Source organism: Glycine soja, chromosome 2 (assembly GCF_004193775.1).
Source record: "Glycine soja cultivar W05 chromosome 2, ASM419377v2, whole genome shotgun sequence".
In the NCBI taxonomy this organism is placed as follows: Eukaryota; Viridiplantae; Streptophyta; class Magnoliopsida; order Fabales; family Fabaceae; genus Glycine; species Glycine soja.
In genome coordinates, this window is record NC_041003.1 from 21,780,632 (window position 1) to 21,797,280 (window position 16,649).

The window sequence follows — 16,649 nt, forward strand, 5'->3', positions numbered from 1 at the left end:
TGGCCTTGGCTTGAAGCTTTTGCATGTTTAGGAAGTTCTAGAGAGAGAAAGGTCCAAGTTCCAAAGAGTTCTGAGAGATTTTGCTATGTGAAGATTTGCAGAGAAGCGAGTTCGAAGTGGAAGCCGTTTTGAGAGCTTGAGATGAGTTTGTGAGTGATTGTGAGATCCTAGAGGTGAAGGAGACATCCTCACCACTTGTGTTTTTGAAGTCTTTCATCTTGTTCTTCTCTTTGTTGTAAAGGAGGTTTCCGGACTATGAAAAGTTAAATCCTCTGTTGGATCTTCCCTGTAGGTACCTGATGTAAATATATTTCTATCTATGTAATGATGTTTTGTGTGTTCTCTATGCTATCTGCTTTTCATTCCAGTGTGCTTTTACCTTGATCACGTAGATGCATGCTTTGTTAGGGTCATTCAATAGTGGGAACTGGTCTGATTCTAAAGTCATTGATAGTACGGGACTAAGTTGTTGTGCTATCACGAGGGATCGGGGTACAAGAACTTAGTTGTGTATATGTGTCTTAATGCGGTCATGGTTGAGTTTAGTCTTACAAGAGGAATCTGCGGACGAGGCTTGACCAGAACAAGGCTAGGCTATCATGAGGAATCAGGGTCTAGCAGTCCAGGAGACAACATAGGAACACATGAGCATTGTTAGATAGAGAACATCCTTTTTAGCATCAGGAACCTATGAGGAAGACCAACGCATTCTGTACTTGTTTTTACACAATATTTCTCTTGCGTGATTTTCTTTCTTTTTGCCTAGATAGTTTAAATACCTGTTCATAACCACAGTCATATTTTCATACCAGACGCCTATTTATCGAAATAGCTTGCCAGATAACACAAGTTCCCCGAGAGTTCAATACTCGATTCTTACCGTTTTATATTACCTGTGCGATCCGGTACACTTGTCGGCCGCGAACAATGTGTTAGCTATTCTGATCTCCATTGTAGCTTCTGAATCAACATTTAGTATTGGACTTCATTATACTACTTTAGAAGCTTTGATGTGTTCTAAAAGTCGGTTATGGAATTCAGAGAATGCAAATAAAATTCTGAATGCTTATGTGATACTTTATGAATTGCTTATATTTTTAAAACTTATAAATTGTTATTTATTATTTTATAATTATTATTTGTAGGTTATAGAGCAATGGAAGAATCAACTTTTAATGATGAGATTGAATCTGATGGTGAAGGTATATTCACTTTTAATCATTCTAAAAAACTTTAATATCATTATTCAAATCTAATTTTTCAAATTTTTTAAAATATAGGTAGATCTTTGGTCAGAAGCATTAGTCAACATTTGCAAGATTAGTAGATATTGTTGTTGATAGGTAAAGTAATAACTATACTTATTTACTGGTGTGATGTTTGATTTTACGATTTGAAACCAGATCTAAAATATGATGTTTGATTTTATAAATACCAGGTTGAGGAAGAAATATTGATGACATCTTTGGTGAAGTTGGTGGTTGTTTTGATGATGGACATTGTTTTTATTTTCTAGTTATTTCTAATTTGGTGTAATTTGAACTTATGAACATTGGGTTAGTGTCTATGACTTTGAGTTATGTTATTTAATATTTGGTGTATTTTGTTTACCTTAAAAAACAATGGAATCATGAAAGACGTGCTTATCAAATCTTGCTCTTTAATTTAATTGGGTTTGTAGTCCAAATAATCTCATGTCATGATATATCTAGAATAGTAGTTATTAGTCAAACAAAGATACTTGTACAAACTATCAAAGTAATTCCATCCCAACCGTTCAAAGACGAAAATCTTGATAATATTTTGAACCATTCATAAACATCACAATAAATATTATTAAAACATTTATAGTGTCTAGTCAAACCATCAAAGTAATTCCATCCCAACCGTTCAAAGACGAAAATCTTGATAATATTTTGAACCATTCTTAAACATCACAACAAATATTATTAAAACATTTATAACATCCAGTCAAATAAGTAGTTGTGATGCAACTACAACATGAGAGTTTGATACGATACAGAATAAAAATATACAAACAAAAACTAGGCCCAATGAAAAAGTGAAAAAAATGGAATTCGTAAATAATGTGTTAGTCTTAATTTTATTTATTACCTGTTAATTTTATTTTAGAATTTTTATATAATTTAATATTATTTTCTTGATGATTTGTGTAAATAAATGTGTTACAATAAATTTATTGATATATAAGTAATTATAAATAAATATGTGATCATTAATTTATTTTTTTTAAAATTAAATTTTTAATATATTCTTTTATAAAAAAATCATTTTTTTTAATTTAAATCGAGACTAGAGATATCTTACAACTGATACGGGGGAATATGGTAACAAATCTTTAACTCCCCCGTTATGGAAAACAAATAAGGAAATATGTTTTGAGAGTTTGGGTAGGGAACCTAGAATACCCTTGCCCGCTCGGCTGTCATGTACTTCCCACTTTCCCACTTTCCAGTTCTCTCTCTTCCCACAACGCTTCTTCCAAATACGATTTCGTCAAGGTTTCTATTTCAATTCGAAATTTCTTTCTTTATTCTCTTTTCCTATGCTTTCTATTTCTATTTCTGAAGGTGTGGTTGGGTGATAATGCGGATCACTACTACGCTCTCTCCGGATTTTTGCTCAGCATAATGCTAACGGTAGCCAAGGTATCTGATAACCACTGTTTTTGCTGAATTCTATTTATGTTTCTTAAATTTAAGTTACTTGAGATGATTGGTTCATTCATTGATTGGATTGGAGTTGATTTTGTGAAAACTAGCAGGGATGTATTGTCAGATCATTTATTATTAGAATTTAAAATTTAAAATGTGTATAAAGTAGTTGTTTATCTATAACAATTTTTTATTATCTAATATAAATAAGTATATAGAGTTGCTTTTTTTTTTCATTTTTATTTATTAATTTTCAATTTTAAATTATTTTTCTAGTCATTCTTTATTCTTATTCTAACTGTTTATTTCTCCTGTGAAAATATCAGCAACAAACATGAAAATCCATTTGCAAAAATGATGAAGGTAAGTGAATTCTCATTATTAGTTTCAAAGGTTAGAACAAAAATTTTCTGTATTTCACATTAATTGTGTGTGAATATCTTTATTATCTATATATTTTTTTCTTCTTAATTTACAAACTAAAACTAACATATGTTAATATATAATTTAATATACAACAAGAGAAATTATTGTAAAATATTAAATTTAACTCTTACCCAAATAAAAAAAATGTATAAAGACATATATCGAGAAAAAATAACTTAATAAATTAAAAATAACATAGAAAAAAACTTACAAACAAACATTCATCAAATACAAAATAAATTATTCAATAAATTAAAATATACATCAATACATAATAAAAAAATATGATGATAATATATTTTAGTAATATAAAATTTAATTCTTTAAATTTATTATATATATATATTTATTTTATATAGTTATTGTTAAAAATTTATAGTATTTTAATTTGAATAATTTTTTATACAAAACTTGAAATAGAAAAATAAAAAATACAAACATAAAAGCGCGAAAGTATCTATATTTCCGCTAATGGTAACATAAAAAAATCATCAGTATTAAACTCTAAAAATACATTAGTTTTGATGATAGGATATTTTGACCTCTTGAAACAAATTTTACTTTTTACATCAAGCATCAGTCCATCCATCACCCTCCCAAACCCTAGTAATGGAGATCTTGCCGTGTGACTTTCTATCTGTCCTTTTCTCACCGAAGATTTGAGTACTTATCCTTTTCCTATATATTCTCCAGAGTTTCCTTCTTATACTTCTCTTTCTCTCCTTATTGGCGGAGAGAGAAAAAGAGAGAGGTAGAGAAAAGCGAAGAGTCTCTCTCTTCCTATCTCTCTCTTTCAATGTCAGGGCACAAATCTTCCACCTCTACTTCTTCTTCTTCTTCCTTCTAACCTATATCAGAAGGAAACGCGAAAAAAGAAAAAAAAAAAAGAGGCAGAAGGTTCTAGAAGCCGCCAATTTTTATTTCTTTTAATTTGTCTGAGTCAGAGACGTTCGTGATTGTAACCATGGATTCTTCGTGTGTCCCAAACGGCGACGTTTCTGGGTTCAAAGATAAGGAGTCAATGGTTGACCCTTTCTTGGTCGAGGCTCTTGAGAACCCTCGGCACCGTGTCACCAGTTAGTGCTCTCTCTCTATTTAAATCTTGAAATTTCGTGGTTTATGTTGTTCGGGTGTTTTATTTGTTGTTGTTATTTGAATGCTATGGTTGATGGGTATGCAGCAAAGTTATAGCTTGAAGTGAATTTAGTTATTGATTTAATTTGAGGTTTTGTAGATAGGGGTCAATTGTTTTTAATTCTTTTTATTAGGGTTATGGATAGGTTATGTTATGTCAGATCTGGGATGCTTCTGGTAAATCCCTGATTGAGATTAACATAGAACTTCAGAATCTGAATGTGATGTTCAATTTTGGGGAGTTGCTATGGGATTGAGAAATTTTAATTCCAAGGTTGTTGAAATGTACCCATTTATGTTGCAGAAATTTGGTTTTTGATAGAGCATGATGGAATAATCCATGTAATAGATCCCACCCAATATAAGACTGCATTGTATAATATGATCCTAAGCTAACTGCAGATAACTTCAGTGTCCAAAGGATAAAATATAGGCCAAGTATGTGTGCCCCCATGTAAATTTGATGGATTAATTAGGGGGTGATAAGAGAGGCAGCTTAAATTCTGAAGTTAACAAAATTTGATTTAGGTGTAGCATCTATGTACTTTGAGTTTTTAGGAAGATAGCACCCACCATAGACCAATTAATAATAACATCTCCATTCAAAATATCGTCTAGAAATAGGATTTAGGTGACATGCTGCTGGAATAGGTTGTAATCATCCTGCTTTTAATGATTAGGACTGCATAGTAGTTATAATTTGAAACTGTCAACTTCCATTTTAATATAATAATTGAAGACATGTAGAGAAATCTGAAGCCTAGAATTTTTTTTTATATAAAAAATGTTATATGAAATGTATCTTTTGGTTGTCGTTGGTGACCATGGAATTTTTTTTCATGTGTCAAAAAGAACTGAGCCCAAGAATGAATTGTTTGCCTTGTATTTGTATATAATTATGTATGTTTGTAACTTATTTTGGTTGGTAGGTAGAGAACATTTGGATTAAGATATAGGAGCATTGTAGGAGATGAAGAGGTTTCTCTTTGATCATGTGGTTGTCAACATTCGTTTGACAAGATTGTAATTTCCCCAACTAATATCTTTACTAGCTATCTTTTAGGTTATTTGTATTTAGTTTTTCTCCATTCTGTAATTGTGTATCTTGACATTTTTCTTATTCATTATCCACTATTTTGTTCAACTACTATAGTTTTGCGGATGGAGCTGGATATCCAGAGGTTCCTGAGTAATGCAGATTATCAGCATTTTGAGTTTCAACATTTCCCTTCTTCCTATCTCAGACTGGCCGCACATCGTGTTGCTCAACACTATGGTATGCAAACAATGGTTCAAGATAATGGCTTAGATGGCCAGGGAACCAGAATTATGGTAAGAAAGATGGCGGAAAGCAGGTATCCCATGGTTCGCTTATCTGAAATACCTGCTAAACAGTTGGAAAATGATAAACCTGAGAAGATAAAAATTGCCATAAGGCCTAGGCCTAACAAAATCAGTTTAAATGAAGCCAATGAAGCTGGAAGGAAAAGCAATCCTCCTAGAAGTGTGGAAGAGAGAAAGGTGGAATATGATCGGGCACGAGCACGCATTTTTAGTAGCTCCAGAAGTTGTGATTCAGATGATACTCTGTCCCAGACTTCAACTGATGAGAAAAATTCTCTTATAAACAAGGATGAGAATGAAACTAGCAAGACCCCTGTGGTTTATTCAGAACAATGCTCTATTGGTAGGGATATTAATTCTACTCGAGTTGCCATCTTGAGAGATAGGGAAAAGGATCGCAGTGATCCAGATTATGATCGTAACTATGAAAGGTTTGTTCTATCACTGCACTATCTTATTTGTTTGACAGTTGTCTGGGTGTCACTGTTTGATGTGTATACTTAGAAATTTTTTGAACATTTTATTATAATAATTGATAAAAAGTACTTAATAAATAAGGGGGAGAGGTAGTTACTGGTTAGTTTGTGGCATAGTTATCAATGGTGCACGATAGCAGCGCTATTTGCAGTGTAGCATTGCATTGCAGTTGGTGCCCATATGAAAACTGCAGTCGTTCCTGTAATCATGATAAAAATTGTTACTGTGGCCACAATGCTGAAATGAGGATAAAACCCCCGTTTTGTCCCCTGATAAACACATGGGGTTAAAAGCTAGCTGCCAAGGGGGGAGAACCAAGCACTTAATACTCCACCGAGCATCCCATACTACTTGATGTGGGACTTAGGCAACCCCATAATACCCAAGTCCCTATCACTCTCTTGTCCCTCAATTTTTTTGGGGTTATTTCATGTTCTTACCAACTCCCCTCCCCTTTTTTGTAAGAATTTCATTTTAAACTGTATTTGATGCTCATTCATGCAACATGCACCGCTCTGTCACCTGTTTCAAGTTTGAACACAAACCACTGACACCCAGTGCTCGCCAGCACTGTTTATGGGCTTGGGCATACCCACGTCTCTGTTTTCCACGTACCCTGCTCTATTGGTTGTTCACATATTCTCTACTTCAGTGGGTTCTCACAAAAGCCTTCCAAGTAGAAGGTCCATGTCCATCCTCTGCCTCTGTTCTGTTGCTTACCCTTCTGTTTCATTTTCCCTTTTCTTTTTTGTGTGTCTGAAGTCTTCATTCTGTTTACTACTCACCCTGTTGTGTTCTGATCTGATTGTCCTTTTTATACCTTCATTGTTCACCATCTTTGAAGCAGTCATAGCATCATCCAATTTGCTGCCTACACTCATTTAATTTCTTGACTTTTGTTGTTATTGACTTGTGTGTTCAGAATGTGACTTTTGACGATTAATTTCTAATTATGAACAAATCTTTGACTTTGCATACTTTTTTTATTTTTTATATTTTGAGCATTTATGTGTTATATAAATCATTTAGCGTATACCTAAAGTCGTTAGAATAGAGGTCATTCTGATTTCCACTATCCATATGGTGGTTTTGTGGTTGGCCACTCCATGGCCACCATTCTGGTAGATTGGTAAATATTGGTATGGAGAGTGTCAGGGAATGTAGAATTCAATTCTAGTGGAGGTTAAGAAAATTTAAATGAAAGATCACTATAGATTAGCCTTACAGTAGTATAGGTAAATTATTTCTGTAAAACCTTTGGGTTCTTCAGTTATTTTTGCATTGCTAAATCCTTTTAAGTGAAAGTAAAAAGCCAGCTTTGTGTAAGAGAGGAATGAGAGCGTTATGGATTATTGGGTTGGCATATTTCATGGCATAGATCAGAACCACTAATGACAGTCTACACATTAAGAACTTGTGATGTTTATAGATATATTTTGTCCCTATATGGTGGCTGATTTGTTCTAATTGAGTTTTAACTTTTATTATGACGAGTTTGTTTATCAGATCATATCTCATTTCTAATGCAGGTATGCTAGGAGTATTCCAACTTCTTCTGTTAACTTGATGCCTTTTAATTTGCAACAAGTTCGACATCCATTTGTGCAGTATGATAATGCTTTTAATCAGTTGAGTCAGATGTCACAAAATCAAGCTTCACTTGGCTATGGACCTCAACCAAGCCCTATGATGAATCCTTTTGGTGTCACAGGGTTGAATCAGGTGCCTAGGGATGCTGCTTATGTACAGTGGCCAAGTGCTGCAGTAATGTATGCACATTCATATGACCAATTTAGACAAGCTGTTTTCCAGGTAAGCCATAATTAATAATTTTGTTTTGCTGTTGAATGTGATGTGTGGTTTTCAGTTCATTTTTTCATCAAAAGATTGATACCATAATGTGACAGTATGATTATCTCCTTCTCACTTTTTTTTTCTTTTTTATCTTTTCATATACACACATCTCAATAATACACCTCAAAATCGAAGGAGATATCTTAATTCTTGCCCTATTTTGATGTTCACAAAACATTTTTCAGTGTTTTTTATATATTATCTTTAAAATGGCAGGGCTTGCTAAATCTTTAAATTTGAAATTTAGGTTTTGTGGGCTAACATGACATGTAAAAGTCCCATTCAAGCTTAATGTCTTGTGGCTCTTGCCTTTGCATTCTTTCAATTTCCTTGTTGCATGCTTCTCATAGATTTGTATTGGTTGGCTGGTTTTATTTGTTAAACTAATCACGCTGTGTTGGGGAGGAAGGTTGATGGAAGAAATGGCTGTACATTCATATTGTAGTTGTAGTGTTTCTTGGACACGTTTTGCTTTAGTATTTGCTAATATGCAAAGAACGACTAGTGTCTGTAAGGCGAGGTTAATGAATTTGTTTCACTTCTGTTTCATAGTTAGGATTAACATTGTGTTTCCTTTAGATATTTGTAGAATATATCCTTTATCATATGTATGTTATATGTATTTTTGTTGCTTTTGCAGGCTCCATTTGGTCAACGCCCATTGAGTTTCGATTATTCGCAGAATTACTAGATGACGTTTGGGAAGCAGTTTTCCATTTGGCTGCATAAGTTATTTTAGCTATTAAGGATTTCAGAGTTAGATATAATTTTTCTGTACTGTTATAGATCCTTGTTTCCTATTCTGGTTTTTAAGTTTTGATGGTGGTAGCAAGTATTTGGCGTTTTTGGTATTTCCTGGCGACATTTTTATACAGGACTGTAGTGAAAGTACTTGGATTTGAAGTATATGAAGAGTTATATGTGATTACCTTGTCTAATGTTAGGAATGCTTGACCTCGTTCTGTCTATAAAGTTTATGCAAAAACCTCACCTTAATTCCATTTTAAATGCGTGTATCCGCAGCCTACTCTGATAGTCTGATTGGTGTTGGGTGATTTTGGATGCATAGGGAAAAACTTGTGATATTTAGGTGTATAGACGCGTTAATGCAAATTCATATCACCCCTATAGCCGGAAAACAAAACTCACACAATCATCAATAGGTATATTAAAATTGTTCAGCCTCCAAATTGTTAAGTGTCAATTACGGGTGCAATGAGGTCCATTTTTTTTTCTCTCAAGCACTTTCTTTATTTCTCTCCTTTTTTGTTTTTTCACTGGGCAAAGCACAGGTTGTAAAAGAAAGTTCATACCGAATTTCAAAGGTCGCGGTTGTTCTCTAGTAGTTATTTATAATGTTTAGGCTATTTATAAAAGAAAGTTCATGCACAATTTTAAAGGTCGCAGGTTCTATTTCTTTCGCTAACATAAAATTAACAATTAATTAGCATTTATCAATAAAACAAAATAATTTCAAAAGTTGTGGGCCGGTGTATTTAATTGTACACGGTGTAGTTCTATTTTAAATTGGGTTGCTTGACCTGTATTGATTTGTTTATTTATATATTTTACAAGTATTAAAATTAGGCAATTATAAAACATACCTCGTCCCTCTTAAATATGCCTTCTTTTTTAAGTAAAAACGTAAAACATATTTTTTGTCCTTGAACTTTTTGTTATTTATTAAGTTCCTAAATTTTTTGATGATTGATCAACGTTCTCAAATTTTTCTATCTAATATTTAGTCTTTTTCATTTAGTTTACTGTTAAATGATGATGGTTAATTAATTTTATCATGTTTTCTTTCTCTAGAAGCTAAAAATTGTTAGAAATGGCTTGCCCTACATCATCTAAAATCAAGTCCAGAAATTACTATGACAATTTTTCAAACATCGAACACCAACTATGAACCCATCACATCCAATTTGCTTGCACTTTGAACCCACCGCATCCAATGCAAAACTACTCTGAAATTTTTATAAACATCTAACACCAACTCCTCCAAAAGAGGAAGTCCAGATAACAAAGCCATAAGAATAGCACGACTAGCCCTAGTGTCTTCTCCACCCAAGCCTTCATCCACTTTGCGATTTAAAACAACAAACCCTATATATCTCAAATCAAAAAACTGCATTATCATGCTAGGCATACAACCTATTGACTTATTCGCTTCCAATTCTATGGATCTAAACACAATCTTGAACGATCTGAACACAACTCACTGAATGGACCGGCAAGAGTTAGGTTCAATAGATTAGATCAAAGTAGAATTTGGGTCAATTTTGCTTTGTTTTCTTAATCTTATTGGTGGGGGTTAGCGGTGTTCGTGCAAGCTTGCTTAGGAATGTAGTTATCGTGTCGGCAACGATGATGAAGACACTAAAGAAGAAGGGCGAGTCGAAGGGGTTCATGGCGATGAGATTGCACAAAAGGGAGTTTATGAGATGTTGATGATGAGGCTCCACCTCAATTGGTGGTTGCTTGACTCATTGTGGTTGTAACGACCCGCCTCGTCGCTACGGTATCCACACTCTAATATTCGATGATTTCAATTTTTTTTTTTTGTAAAAAGAACTTCCTTAATTTTTGATTATGAAAATAGAAGCGATTTTGTCACAATATGAATTCATCCAACAACACGCAATTACTTAAGTGAATATGCATAATTACATAGAAATAATAATTCGGTACATGTCATACACATAACGAAAATTAAATCTGTTCATAGATATAATTAAAATCCCAATTTTACATCTTTAACTCAACAAAATAAAACTTAAAAACCAACTACGGAGGAGTTGATTACAAAATACAACTCTCCCAAAATAACGCCAACGTCATCACGTCGGCTCAGCGCTCCTCACCAGAATCTTACTCTTTGCACCCTGCCACTGTCATTCTACTCCCACGAACAAGGTTCGTGAAACATTACTGCAACCAAATTTGCTACAATCATATTTGTTACAACCAGAATTACTAAAACAAATGAACAAAATATGATTCATTAATAGTATAAACATGACACAAAATAAATATGAAAAAAGATGAAAAAAATAAATGTACCTAATACCTTAAATGCTAATAGTCCCAATATTAACCATATTTAAAGTAAAATTTGATTGATTTTCATTGGTTCAATTCAAATCTATAAATCTAAACCCATGACTCAACCCTTTAGATCTATAAATTTAAACCCATGACTCAACTCATATATGAAGTGTTTTGATCGGTTCGATTTCAATAAAAGGATATGGGCCATAATACAAGCCCGGTTGTAAATAATTTGGATACAACATAGGCTGAGAGGGGAAGTAATTAGTTTGGAGAAAGACATTTGGCAAGAAAAGTAGTTGTAAAGGCAAATAAAAAAGTGTAACAGAAAAGGAGAGTAGTTAGTTAAGTTCATTTATCAGTTAGTTCAGGAGAGAGTAAGGGCTCTACAATTCCCTTATTTGGAAGTGTTCTGTATCATAGTTATCAATTTCTAGGGTTTCCAGCAGCTTGCTAAGGATCCCCAATAATATACCATTCTCTATTTACCTCTCCGTCTATATCCTTTTTTTTTTTTGTCGGCATCAGCGTTTATAATATATCCTATTACTCTTTGGCACTATACTTTTGTCATGTAAAATTTGATTATTTGTAAAATAGAAAAAAAGTACCATGATTAACTGATTTCTGATTTCTATATTAAAAAAAAAAAAACTGATTTCTGATGTGAACATTCATCAGAAAAAATTTCAATTTACACAATATAATTAGTCTTGGCATATGATAGGATTATATCAAAAGGTTTACTGCTAAATAGTGTACCAACGAGCTGAAAAGACTGCTTCATTAGGGAAACTGGAAATTAGTAGAAACTAGAAAAGTCAACAATTCTTAAGCCATTGTTCAAGTTTAGAAGAAATGGAAGCATCATAGAAGGACAATCTTAAATATAACATATATGTTCAACTTGAAATCCACAAGATTGTCTTAGGAGATGACTTACTAGTCTACTGTCAGTATATCTACATCTGCTATGGCTGTGGAGAATACATAATGCTTAACATGCAAAGCCATTGTTAATGGAAACTGATCTACCTACGGTCAATTACAGAATCCAAGTTCAAACATGTTATGCAATGAAGCAGACAACAAATTGTTTATAAGTCCTTCATTTAACATGGCCATGCAATGCTGAGGCCAGAAGCCAGTTTCTATATGAAGATTTAAACATAAGAAGGAACAAGACAAACACCATATACTGAAACTCTAGACATTTAGACAGAACTCGAGCAAAACAGCTTCAGAGCAAACCAGAGAGGAGACTCACATACTGTGAACTTGTTATTTTGAGCAACTAGACAGTCATGTTGACACTGCCTGATGGAAAACTCAAGCAGGAAGATGGTCTTAAAAAACATAAAACAAACAATGAGTCAGAACTTTTGTCACAATTTCATATCCCAACTCAATTATGCTGGCAGTCCAATTACACTGAACATGATAGCTTCTTTGGTTTCTGAAGTGAAAACATGTTATGTTTAAATAGATAGAACTGTGATTTACTAAATCTCAGTTTGTGTTGTCAACCAATACATCTTCCTATGCCATTCAGAACACCAAAAAGAAAATCAATACAAGAGAAATGGTTAAAACACCATCCCTTGATCTTCTGAAAGGTAGTATATATAGCTAAGATCTTGGCACTGAGAAAATTGATCATCAAATAAATGATTTAAATGACTAAGACTCACTAGGAAACTTAGTACATGAGGAAATCTGGATGTCTAACAAGCCAAGAAATACACGACTAAGTAAAGATGAATTTATTTGTTTGATTTTAAACAGGGTAACATGGCAAAGCTAAAAATTAATGAAAACTAATCTTGAGTTCAAAGAACATGTAGAAATTAAATCAACAAGAAAATATAACCTGAATTTTGAAAGAACACCTTCCATCAGACAAACAATATAATATTCACCTCCTCAAAAAAGGGACACAACTTGAAACTCAAGAGGCTCCTGGATCTACTCGAAGAACTCACAATCAATGTGGCAATCTGATATGCTTCCATTGATATCTAATAAGCACAGTGCGCACTTATTACTATCTTCAGGCTCATAAATAGCAAACTTGTTCCAACCAATGCGGACAGAAAACTTCTCAATGGTAACACTAGAATCTAAATTGCATTGAATCGTGGCCAATGCCTGGGATAAATCAACATATACAAAGTCTTGAAACCACAAAACTACTGATTCGCACACAGAATTACAAACATTATTGCTTCCAAAAGTGTCTATAGACTGCTACCAACAAGGAAACTAATTACAGATAGGTTGCCATTGCCTATAAGAACACCACGGCTGAATCTACAAATTAATCCAAAAGTCTCATCACATTACGGATACACTCGTTTATGCCACATAAGCAAGATCAATTACTAACCCCTAACACACAATTATCCACTTAACACTAACCAAGGTTTTAAATTGCAGTTTCATCCAAATACTTGACATTGCAGATAAATGCAGCCACAGTTGCTGTCACAAAGAACCCAAAAATCTTGACATTGCAATTGCAGACCGTATTTAAAAACCTTGCCCCTAACCAAACTTAAACACACCACCAAACATTAACTTCACCAGGTGGAAACTACAGAGTTCAAACAAAGATAACTATAACCAACATTATAACCATTGTTTTAAAATTTGGTCCACAACCGCAACTTTGGCAGCAACTTTTTGAAATATCCACAATCGCCATTGTAGCCACATTGGCTGCATTTGTCCCTGCATCGGTAGCATTTGTCTACAATTTCCCACAATATCAAGAATCACGACAAAACCATGACCACAACAGCAATTTTTAAAACTTTGAATATAACCATTTAACATATTCATTCATCTCCAGCAGGAAACAAAGTAAGAACCTTCCTCCCTCCGGATTCCACATCCTCGGCCGCATAACCCGGCACCGGAGCCCCCATCCTCGATAAAATGGGAAGCTCAAAGTGCCCATTCGGCGGCAAGCCAAATTGGCGGTGGCCAGCTGCCGCGGAAGCTGCCACTGCCAAGTGCTGGTGGTGGTGGCGCTGCTGCTGCTGCTGCAACGCCGGCACTGACACAAGTGGCAAGAAGTGGTCGGAGCCCGGCCGCTGCAGGAAATGCGGCGGCACGGGCGAGCTGGCGAAGAGGCGGTCGGTGGTGGGGTCGGCGGAGGCGACCCTACCAACTCCGCCACCGGCCGACAAACCCTGCATGCGCTTCAAGTAGAGGCGGTACTTCTGCAGGTGACTCGCGACGTTTTCGCGGGTCAAGCCGTCGACGCTCATGAGCTGCATTATGGTCTTGGGCACGGCGTTCTTGATCCCCAAGTGGGCCACGGCGTCCACGAAGCGCTTGTGTAGCTGTGGGGTCCACACCAGGCGTGGCCGCTTCAGGGTGCGTGCGGGTTCCTCGTCGATGTTGTCCGGTACTTGATGAGGAAATTGTTGTTGTTGTTCTTGTTCTTGTCCTTGTTGTGAATATTGTTGTTGTTGTTGTTGCTGTGAGGGGTTTGTTATGTCAAAGGCTATTGCAAGGTTATGGCTTATTAGGGTTTGCGATAGAGGCATGAGTTCCTCTGGGGGAGGGAGCTCCTCTTCCCAACTTGAGAACCAATTTGAGTCCTCTTCTCTCATTGTTGTTTGTTTTCTCCAAATCTAACAACCACACAGACACCCAAATCACGCTCTGGTTTGGCCTAAAAGGAGAAGAACTGGGTTGAACATCGATTGCAACAACGATCCGATGAACGGCTCATTGGGATAGAGATAGACAAAAAATTGTTTGTTTTTTTGGCACTGTTTTTAATGTGGTTTTGAATTAGGATAGTGAGAGAAAAGGGGATGGAAGTGGAGATATCAATGTTGGGAGAGGGGGAAGGAGTGGAGAGAGATTCGAGGTGGATCTTGTTTTCAGCTTTTGATTATATGTAAATATGTAATGGTAGCTTTTATTTCTCTTGTGTTGGGAGTTTTAAAGGAATTTATTTATTTATTTTTCGGGCTTTGTGGGTCTTATAACCAGAGTGTTGCTATGTGCTAAGATTTCGAGATTTTTTTGTTCCAAAGACACAACAAACCAAAGGCTGCGACTAGGTTGCAGTTCCACGCTCATAATGCCTTGTCTTTTGTTTATTAATACTTTTTTGGTTTATTTATTTCATGTTCTAAAATTATTTGAAATTTTTAATTATATTTTTATTAAAAAATCTAATTAGATTCTTAATCTATTACATGTTTTAATTATTAGGTCTTGAAGTTAGGAAATCCGTTACAAATTGTTATTTTTCAAGCAATTTTAAACCATCATAAATTATAAGGATTTAATTATAAAGATAGGTCAAAGATCAACGATTTAATTATAATTATTTTAGTTTAAAGACCTAATTAAAAAATTTAGGAACATACTAATATATTAGTTTTCATCATACACCAAAATAATTTCATATAGCTTAGGAATAAAAAATAGAGACATTGAGTGAATAGACATTTTGGTCTCTGACTTTTGACCCATTTTATAAATTAGTTTCTATCTTTTTGAAATGCAAAAAATAATCTCTATCTTTGCATAAGTTTTGCAAAATAGTCATTGCCGTTAAATTTAAAAGTAATGTCGTTATTGAGGTGCATTTTGACAATTTTAGAAGCTTCTAACAATGGATTCCCTGAAAACTTGGTCAAAGTTTCTCCAAGTAGTAGAAAAGTGACGAGTGTTGCTAGGTGTGCCCAACATTTTTGTTGGTGCACCCAGCAAAGCTTTTAAATGCCAAAATTGCCCCTAGCTCATTTCTTCCTTAAAAATGTAACTTTTTTCCAGAAAAGCTGTTTACCTCCATTTTCAGAAACGCTGTGCTTCTCGTTTTCTCTTTTTCGTGCGGCATTGCCTCTGGTTCGTGGGGGTAGCAGCGTTGAGCGCAGCGGTGAAGGTGAAGGTACCACCGTCGAGCGTTGCGGTGGTCGGTGGCGGCAAACGAGGTACGTAGATGGTGGTTTGACTATCGTGGACGTACGGATGAGTTCCGAATCAAGTTGATCCGTAAGCTTTTTCCGGATCAAGTTGATCCGTAAGTGTATTATTTTTGGTATTTGTTGTTTTTGCATTTATTTTCCTTTTTTCTTTTAAATTACTAATTTTTTTGTATGGCCATTTTTTGTTTGATTTGGTTAGATGGACGAAGATGAGTGGATGTATGAAATAATGTCTGAACGAGCGGATATGGATTATGAAAATGCAAAATCATGTGGTGCGAATGAACCACATGTTGATTGTTCGGATGCGGTCAAGATTTCTCAGGTTATAATGTTAATGTTTGTCACATATTTAATAAAATGAATACTGGTAGAAAACTTAAATTATGTGGATTTTGTAGGTGTTTGAGTGTCGAGAGGATGTTTTGCGGTGGGCTCGATCTGTGGTTGATGAAAATGGATTTGTGGCGGTGATTTTAAGGTCAGACACAAACACAGGTAGTAAAGGAAGGAATACGTTTGTGTTAATTGGTTGTGAAAGGAGTGGCGAGTATAAGTGTAGGAAAAAAGAATTTATCAGAAGAGACACTGGGACTAGGAAATGTGGGTGTCCCTTCAAGCTTCGTTGCAAGCTAGTGGTTGGAGGAGAAGGCTGGATGGTGAAGTTGATTTGTGGAGTGCATAATCATGAATTGGCCAACTCATTAGTTGGACATCCATATGCGGGGCGATTGAC

The 16,649-nt window shown here is 34.9% G+C and overlaps 2 protein-coding genes across 2 annotated transcripts; one reads left to right on the forward strand and one right to left on the reverse strand.

Moving 5' to 3' along the window:
• The first annotated feature begins 3,677 nt into the window (after positions 1-3,677).
• Positions 3,678-8,895, forward strand: LOC114391445. The gene is made up of 4 exons (XM_028352460.1): positions 3,678-4,177; positions 5,389-6,010; positions 7,586-7,868; positions 8,551-8,895. Exons 1-4 carry the CDS (start codon positions 4,066-4,068, stop codon positions 8,599-8,601), a joined length of 1,068 nt encoding a protein of 355 aa, XP_028208261.1. The 5' UTR covers positions 3,678-4,065; the 3' UTR covers positions 8,602-8,895.
• A 3,818-nt stretch (positions 8,896-12,713) lies between these two features.
• On the reverse strand, positions 12,714-14,918 carry LOC114391451 (transcription factor MYBC1-like). Its single transcript, XM_028352468.1, has one exon. The coding sequence runs from the start codon at positions 14,579-14,581 to the stop codon at positions 13,799-13,801; it is 783 nt and encodes a 260-aa protein (XP_028208269.1). The 5' UTR covers positions 14,582-14,918; the 3' UTR covers positions 12,714-13,798.
• Positions 14,919-16,649: the final 1,731 nt, after the last annotated feature.